The 9,787-nt window shown below is 47.2% G+C and overlaps 1 protein-coding gene across 1 annotated transcript in view; it reads right to left on the bottom strand.

The window, feature by feature from the left end:
- The window catches only part of LOC110490712 (protein kinase C-binding protein NELL2), a 107,818-nt gene that overhangs the window by 8,581 nt on the left and 89,450 nt on the right, over positions 1–9,787 (bottom strand). Inside the window, 3 exon segments of the mRNA XM_090201117.1 lie at positions 749–925; positions 1,101–1,294; positions 4,915–5,055. Coding sequence (XP_090057243.1) covers positions 749–925; positions 1,101–1,294; positions 4,915–5,055 — 512 coding nt within the window.

Raw genomic sequence — 9,787 nt, 5'->3', positions numbered from 1 at the left:
TAGCCTGGTCTGAACACTACTAGCCTGGTCTGAACACTACTAGTCTGGTCTGAACACTACTAGTCTGGTCTGAACACTACTAGCCTGGTCTGAACACTACTAGCCTGGTCTGAACACTCCTAGCCTGGTCTGAACACTACTAGTCTGGTCTGAACATTACTAGTCTGGTCTGAACACTACTAGTCTGGTCTGAACACTACTAGTCTGGTCTGAACACTACTAGTCTGGTCTGAAAACGACTAGCCTCAGGCTTGTGGGCTACATTCATGTCCATCCCTTCCATCACTACCCCAGTAACTCAGTATGTACTGGTACTATCCTCCACTACCCCAGTAACTCAGTATGTACTGGTACTATCCTCCACTACCGCAGTAACTCAGTATGCACTGGTACTATCCTCCACTACCGCAGTAACTCAGTATGCACTGGTACTATCCTCCACTACCCCAGTAACTCAGTATGTACTGGTACTATCCATCACTACCACAGTAACTCAGTATGTACTGGTACTATCCATCACTACCCCAGTAACTCAGTATGTACTGGTACTATCCTCCACTACCCCAGTAACTCAGTATGTACTGGTACTATCCTCCACTACCACAGTAACTCAGTATGTACTGGTACTATCCATCACTACCACAGTAACTCAGTATGTACTGGTACTATCCTCCACTACCCCAGTAACTCACTATGTACTGGTACTATCCTCCACATCTCTCTACAGTGTCTGTCGATGCCAACTCACCATACACTGGCACTGCTGGCAGTTCTCCACCCAGGTGTCTCCACTGCTGTATGTAATGAGTCTGTTCTGGTGCAGACACTGGCTGCTGAGGCCGGGGTTACACTCTGGACAGCAGAACAGGTCGGCTGTGGTGGACTCACAGTCACACACCATCCTACGACACATCACCAGACCAGACTGTAGGGGGGAGGGGGAGAGAGTCAGACTAAGCTTTTCCTTTCAGATCTATATTTTGACATGTTAGATTTAGCATTAGATTGTAACTGAAATATAAAACTCTGATTGGAAACTATTTTTCCAAAAGACTCCAATTCCCATGATTCCCCAGGAGGTTCTACAGTACATCACTCACCTGGCAGGAGCAGACGGAGCACCTGTCGTTGTCCAGCACCCAGATCTGCCCGTTGTGTTTGTGCTTGTTGTCGTGGTTACAGTCCCCGGTGCAGTTCTTGCCGTGAGGGCACCTGCAGTCGTAGCCTCCGTCCACATTGAAACACACCGTATCGTTAGCACAGCTGTGTCTTTCTGTCGCACACTCATCTATATCTGCAGAGAGGAGGGACAGACAGACTACAGGTTAGTGTATGAAGGAGGAGGGACAGACAGACTACAGGTTAGTGTATGAAGGAGGAGGGACAGACAGACTACAGGTTAGTGTATGAAGGAGGAGGGACAGACAGACTACAGGTTAGTGTATGAAGGAGGGACAGACAGACTACAGGTTAGTGTATGAAGGAGAGACAGACAGACTACAGGTTAGTGTATGAAGGAGGAGGGACAGACAGACTACAGGTTAGTGTATGAAGGAGGGACAGACAGACTACAGGTTAGTGTATGAAGGAGGAGGGACAGACAGACTACAGGTTAGTCTATGAAGGAGGAGGGACAGACAGACTACAGGTTAGTGTATGAAGGAGAGACAGACAGACTACAGGTTAGTGTATGAAGGAGGGGCAGACAGACTACAGGTTAGTGTATGAAGGAGGAGGGACAGACAGACTACAGGTTAGTGTATGAAGGAGGGACAGACAGACTACAGGTTAGAGTATGAAGGAGGAGGGACAGACAGACTACAGGTTAGTGTATGAAGGAGAGACAGACAGACTACAAGTTACTGTATGAAGGAGGGGCAGACAGACTACAGGTTAGTGTATGAAGGAGGAGGGACAGACAGACTACAGGTTAGTGTATGAAGGAGGAGGGACAGACAGACTACAGGTTAGTGTATGAAGGAGGGACAGACAGACTACAGGTTAGAGTATGAAGGAGGAGGGACAGACAGACTACAGGTTAGTGTATGAAGGAGGAGGGACAGACAGACTACAGGTTAGTGAATGAAGGAGGGACAGACAGACGACAGGTTAGTGTATGAAGGAGGAGGGACTGACAGACTACAGATTAATGTATGAAGGAGGGACAGACAGACTACAGGTTAGTGTATGAAGGAGGAGGGACAGACAGACTACAGGTTAGTGTATGAAGGAGAGACAGACAGACTACAGGTTAGTGTATGAGGGAGGGACAGACAGACTACAGGTTAGTGTATGAAGGAGGGGCAGACAGACTACAGGTTAGTGTATGAAGGAGGTGGGACAGACAGACTACAGGTTAGTGTATGAAGGAGGAGGGACAGACAGACTACAGGTTAGTGTATGAAGGAGGGACAGACAGACTACAGGTTAGAGTATGAAGGAGGAGGGACAGACAGACTACAGGTTAGTGTATGAAGGAGGAGGGACAGACAGACTACAGGTTAGTGAATGAAGGAGGGACAGACAGACTACAGGTTAGTGTATGAAGGAGGAGGGACTGACAGACTACAGATTAATGTATGAAGGAGGGACAGACAGACTACAGGTTAGTGTATGAAGGAGGGACAGACAGACTACAGGTTAGTGTATGAAGGAGGAGGGACAGACAGACTACAGGTTAGTGTATGAAGGAGAGACAGACAGACTACAGGTTAGTGTATGAGGGAGGGACAGACAGACTACAGGTTAGTGTATGAGGGAGGGACAGACAGACTACAGGTTAGTGTATGAAGGAGGCACAGACAGACTACAAGTTAGTGTATGAAGGAGGGACAGACAGACTACAGGTTAGTGTATGAAGGAGGGACAGACAGACTACAGGTTAGTGTATGAAGGAGGAGGGACAGACAGACTACAGGTTAGTGAATGAAGGAGGGACAGACAGACTACAGGTTAGTGTATGAAGGAGGAGGGACTGACAGACTACAGGTTAGTGTATGAGGGAGGGACAGACAGACTACAGGTTAGTGTATGAAGGAGGGGCAGACAGACTACAGGTTAGTGTATGAAGGAGGAGGGACAGACAGACTACAGGTTAGTGTATGAAGGAGGGACAGACAGACTACAGGTTAGTGTATGAAGGAGGAGGGACAGACAGACTACAGGTTAGTGTATGAAGGAGGAGGGACAGACAGACTACAGGTTAGTGAATGAAGGAGGGACAGACAGACTACAGGTTAGTGTATGAGGGAGGGACAGACAGACTACAGGTTAGTGTATGAAGGAGGAGGGACAGACAGACTACAGGTTAGTGTATGAAGGAGAGACAGACAGACTACAGGTTAGTGTATGAAGGAGGGGCAGACAGACTACAGGTTAGTGTATGAAGGAGGAGGGACAGACAGACTACAGGTTAGTGTATGAAGGAGGAGGGACAGACAGACTACAGGTTAGTGTATGAAGGAGGGACAGACAGACTACAGGTTAGAGTATGAAGGAGGAGGGACAGACAGACTACAGGTTAGTGTATGAAGGAGGAGGGACAGACAGACTACAGGTTAGTGAATGAAGGAGGGACAGACAGACGACAGGTTAGTGTATGAAGGAGGAGGGACTGACAGACTACAGATTAATGTATGAAGGAGGGACAGACAGACTACAGGTTAGTGTATGAAGGAGGAGGGACAGACAGACTACAGGTTAGTGTATGAAGGAGAGACAGACAGACTACAGGTTAGTGTATGAGGGAGGGACAGACAGACTACAGGTTAGTGTATGAAGGAGGGGCAGACAGACTACAGGTTAGTGTATGAAGGAGGTGGGACAGACAGACTACAGGTTAGTGTATGAAGGAGGAGGGACAGACAGACTACAGGTTAGTGTATGAAGGAGGGACAGACAGACTACAGGTTAGAGTATGAAGGAGGAGGGACAGACAGACTACAGGTTAGTGTATGAAGGAGGAGGGACAGACAGACTACAGGTTAGTGAATGAAGGAGGGACAGACAGACTACAGGTTAGTGTATGAAGGAGGAGGGACTGACAGACTACAGATTAATGTATGAAGGAGGGACAGACAGACTACAGGTTAGTGTATGAAGGAGGGACAGACAGACTACAGGTTAGTGTATGAAGGAGGAGGGACAGACAGACTACAGGTTAGTGTATGAAGGAGAGACAGACAGACTACAGGTTAGTGTATGAGGGAGGGACAGACAGACTACAGGTTAGTGTATGAGGGAGGGACAGACAGACTACAGGTTAGTGTATGAAGGAGGCACAGACAGACTACAAGTTAGTGTATGAAGGAGGGACAGACAGACTACAGGTTAGTGTATGAAGGAGGGACAGACAGACTACAGGTTAGTGTATGAAGGAGGAGGGACAGACAGACTACAAGTTAGTGTATGAAGGAGGAGGGACAGACAGACTACAGGTTAGTGTATTAAGGAGGAGGGACAGACAGACTACAGGTTAGTGTATGAAGGAGGAGGGACAGACTACAGGTTAGTGTATGAAGGAGGAGGGACTGACAGACTACAGGTTAGTGTATGAAGGAGGAGGGACAGACAGACTACAGGTTAGTGTATTAAGGAGGAGGGACAGACAGACTACAGGTTAGTGTATGAAGGAGGAGGGACAGACAGACTACAGGTTAGTGTATGAAGGAGGAGGGACAGACAGACTACAAGTTAGTGTATGAAGGAGGAGGGACAGACAGACTACAGGTTAGTGTATGAAGGAGGAGGGACAGACTACAGGTTAGTGTATGAAGTCAACAAACAAATACAGTTGAATTCCAGAGGGAAAATAGTAATGGGTGAGATATGTGTTTGTATAATAATTCCAGCACCTAAGATCCTTGTGCATACCAGTACTGTGCTCAAACAGGTGAGTCTAGACACCCAACTTACCTTCACAGGACTCCCCATTGGCTGAGAACATCCCGTTGTCATGGTAGCCGTCCCGACACTCACAGTGGTACCAGCCAGGCAGGTTAACACAGATGGCTCTGCTGTCACACTCCACGAAGCCATCGGTACACTCATCAATGTCTGGTGAAACACACACACACAGACACAAACACACACAACCCGGCTCACACAGATGTTTCAGTTTCAGGCTTGTTAAACACAGCTGGGCCTAATGCATTCATCTTTGCATTTGAGGTATGCAAATGTCAACTACACAGCTAGGCTTCTGTTATAGTAGCAGTGGCACATCCCGAGGATGGGTTTTATTCCCATTACAGTTTAAAACATCAAACACTAAGCCCTTTCAGAGGCAAATTATCTCCTTTACAATGCAGTCACCATGGAATCAGTGTATGGGTCAATTGTCTGCTTTTTCCATGGCACAGGTGGTTGGTGGGGTGGTTGGTGGGGTGGTTGGTGGGGTGGCTGGTGGGGTGGCTGGTGGGGTGGTTGGTGGGGTGGTTGGTTGGTTGGTGGGGTGGTTGGTGGGGTGGTTGGTGGGGTGGTTGGTGGGGTGGCTGGTGGGGTGGTTGGTGGGGTGGTTGGTGGTTGGTGGGGTGGTTGGTTGGTAAGGTGGTTGGTGGGGTGGGGTGGTTGGTCGGGTGGTTGGTGGGGTGGTTGGTGGGGTGGTTGGTAAGGTGGTTGGTGGGGTGGTTGGTCGGGTGGTTGGTGGGGTAGTTGGTAAGGTGGTTGGTAAGGTGGTTGGTGGGGTGGTTGGTGGGGTGGTTGGTGGTTGGTAAGGTGGTTGGTAAGGTGGTTGGTGGGGTGGTTGGTCAGGTGGCTGGTGGGTTGGTTGGTAAGGTGGTTGGTGGGGTGGTTGGTCGGTAAGGTGGTTGGTGGGGTGGTTGGTCGGGTGGTTGGTGGGGTGGTTGGTGGTGTGGTTGGTGGGTGGTTGGTGGGGTGGTTGCTGGGGTGGCTGGTGGGGTGGTTGGTTGGTGGGGTGGTTGGTGGGGTGGTTGGTCGGGTGGCTGGTGGGTTGGTTGGTTGGTAAGGTGGCTGGTGGGGTGGTTGGTTGGTAAGGTGGCTGGTGGGGTGGTTGGTTGGTAAGGTGGTTGGTGGGTGAGGGGAGAACGGCTCATAATAATGGCTGGAATGAAGTGAATGGAATGGCATCAAATAAAATGGAAACCAGGTGTTTGATGTGTTCAACATCATTCCATTAATTCCGTTCCAGCCATTACTATGAGCCTGTCCTCCCCAATTTAGAGTGCCACCAGCCGCCTGTGATCCGTAGGAGATGGAGAATCATCTCACTGGCCAGTGAGCAAAGCCATTGTGATAATGAAGGCTTGGATCTTATAGTATCAGGCGTCTTGGAGCTCTATCAAATCCATCACTGTGTTACATGGAGATGGTCAATCACCTTGAACCAGAGAGAGATCTCATCCATCACTGTGTTACATGGAGGTGGTCAATCACCTTGAACCAGAGAGAGATCTCAACCATCACTGTGTTACATGGAGGGGGTCAATCACCTTGAACCAGAGAGAGATCTCATCCATCACTGTGTTACATGGAGGTGGTCAATCACCTTGAACCAGAGAGAGATCTCATCCATCACTGTGTTACATGGAGGGGGTCAATCACCTTGAACCAGAGAGAGATCTCATCTATCACTGTGTTACATGGAGGGGGTCAATCACCTTGAACCAGAGAGAGATCTCATCTATCACTGTGTTACATGGAGGGGGTCAATCACCTTGAACCAGAGAGAGATCTCATCTATCACTGTGTTACATGGAGGGGGTCAATCACCTTGAACCAGAGAGAGATCTCATCCATCACTGTGTTACATGGAGGGGGTCAATCACCTTGAACCAGAGAGAGATCTCATCCATCACTGTGTTACATGGAGGGGGTCAATCACCTTGAACCAGAGAGAGATCTCATCCATCACTGTGTTACATGGAGGGGGTCAATCACCTTGAACCAGAGAGAGATCTCATCCATCACTGTGTTACATGGAGGTGGTCAATCACCTTGAACCAGAGAGAGATCTCATCCATCACTGTGTTACATGGAGGTGGTCAATCACCTTGAACCAGAGAGAGATCTCATCCATCACTGTGTTACATGGAGGGGGTCAATCACCTTGAACCAGAGAGAGATCTCATCCATCACTGTGTTACATGGAGGGGGTCAATCACCTTGAACCAGAGAGAGATCTCATCCATCACTGTTTAGTAATCATGAAGACCAGACCATTGATTCACTCCTCTGGCTGTACACTACATGGGAGCATGTCCAGTTGAAATATAGTAAGCTATATTAAATTGTTCTACCTCTGTCACACTGCTACTGTAGGCACGCCTTATTTTAGTAATAGTAGACACTAAGAGCACATAGAGATGCAATGAGAAACAGCAGGGAGAGATGGTGAAGAGAGAGAGGAGAGAGAGAGAAAGAAATGGAGAAAGCAAGAGAAAGAGAGAGAGAGAAATGGAGAGAGAGCAAGAGAGAGAGAGGGTGAGGTAGAAAGAAGGGATTTGTATTCCTGTCTGAGTGACATCTCACCGAAGTCATGAGTTCAGGTCTTGTTGTGGATGCTCAGAGTTCCTTCTATAGCTCCTGCATTTACATTAGTGTTTAACCCCACGCTCCCTTACTTTACCTGCCTGCCAAGGTCAGTCTAAAGACACGTGCTTCGCCCTCTTCAGAACAGACGATTAAAGAAGGGAGAGGGGGATTGAGAGAGAGAGAGAGAGAGAGAACTAAGAGAGAGAGGGAGAGAGAGAGAGAGAGAGAGAGAGAGAGAGAGAGAGAGGGGGGAGAAGAGAGAACTGAGAGAGAGAGAGGGGGGGAGAACTGAGAGAGAGAGAGAGAGAGAGAGAGAGTGTGTGAGAGAGAGAGAGAGAGAGAGAGAGAGAGAGAGAGAGAGAGAGAGAGAGAGAGAGGGGGGGGGAGAAGAGAGTACTGAGAGAGAGAGAGAGAGAGAGAGAGAGAGAGAGGGGGGGGGGAGAACTGAGAGAGAGAGAGGAGAGAGAACATTGAATGCTCAGAAGACCTTGATTTTGTAAAAGGCTCTGCAGAATGGTTGTGTGGTATTCAAAGGCAGTGTCTGTGTATGGTGGTGGGGGTTGTTTCCATTGTCCCAGCAGGTCAAAGTGGAAGACTGAGAAACAAGCTGCAGACGGCTTACATGGAGGTACAGATACTTATTCTGTTTGTTGAAGCATCTAACTACAGCTACAGTCCAAATCATATCACCAACTAACTACAGCTACAGTCCAAATCACCATCTAACTACAGCTACAGTCCAAATCAAATCACTATCTAACTACAGCTACAGTCCAAATCACCATCTAACTACAGCTACAGTCCAAATCACATCACCATCTAACTACAGCTACAGTCCAAATCACATCACCATCTAACTACAGCTACAGTCCAAATCACATCACCATCTAACTACAGCTACAGTCCAAATCACATCATCATCTAACTACAGCTACAGTCCAAATCACATCACCATCTAACTACAGCTACAGTCCAAATCACATCACCATCTAACTACAGCTACAGTCCAAATCAAATCACCATCTAACTACAGCTACAGTCCAAATCAAATCACCATCTAACTACAGCTACAGTCCAAATCACATCACCATCTAACTACAGCTACAGTCCAAATCACATCACCATCTAACTACAGCCACAGTCCAAATCAAATCACCATCTAACTACAGCTACAGTCCAAATCACCATCTAACTACAGCTACAGTCCAAATCACATCACCATCTAACTACAGCTACAGTCCAAATCAAATCACCATCTAACTACAGCTACAGTCCAAATCACATCACCATCTAACTACAGCTACAGTCCAAATCACATCACCATTTAACTACAGCTACAGTCCAAATCACATCACCATTTAACTACAGCTACAGTCCAAATCACATCACCATCTAACTACAGCTACAGCTACAGTTCAAATCAAATCACCATCTAACTATAGCTACAGTCCAAATCACATCACCATCTAACTACAGCTACAGTCCAAATCACCATCTAACTACAGCTACAGTCCAAATCACCATCTAACTACAGCTACAGTCCAAATCAAATCACCATCTAACTACAGCTACAGTCCAAATCACCATCTAACTACAGCTACAGTCCAAATCAAATCACCATCTAACTACAGCTACAGCTACAGTCCAAATCACATCACCATCTAACTACAGCTACAGTCCAAATCAAATCACCATCTAACTACAGCTACAGTCCAAATCAAATCACCATCTAACTACAGCTACAGTCCAAATCACATCACCATCTAACTACAGCTACAGTCCAAATCACATCACCATCTAACTACAGCTACAGTCCAAATCACATCACCATCTAACTACAGCTACAGCTACAGTCCAAATCAAATCACCATCTAACTACAGCTACAGTCCAAATCACCATCTAACTACAGCCACAGTCCAAATCACCATCTAACTACAGCTACAGTCCAAATCCCATCACCATCTAACTACAGCTACAGCTACAGTCCAAATCAAATCACCATCTAACTACAGCTACAGTCCAAATCAAATCATCATTTATAGAAAGTGTATTTAATTGACAAAATATTATAAAAGTATAAGTTAAATGAACTGGATGCTGCTGAGTAGCTGGACAAGTAAACAGTGAGGAATAACATGGTGTAGATGCGTCTCCATGCCTCTCTCCCTCCTTCCTCAGAGTATGGCTTAGCATTTAAGTGACTGTTGGTTGAACCAGGTCTTCATGAGGCCCACTGGGAAATCACTGTGGTTTGTAGTCACCGAGCGCATCCCAAATGGCACCCTATTCCCTACG

This window comes from Oncorhynchus mykiss, chromosome 15, assembly GCF_057628025.1.
Source record: "Oncorhynchus mykiss isolate SJ-2025 chromosome 15, ASM5762802v1, whole genome shotgun sequence".
Taxonomy (NCBI): Eukaryota; Metazoa; Chordata; class Actinopteri; order Salmoniformes; family Salmonidae; genus Oncorhynchus; species Oncorhynchus mykiss.
This window is presented reverse-complemented; position numbering and strand designations above follow the sequence as displayed.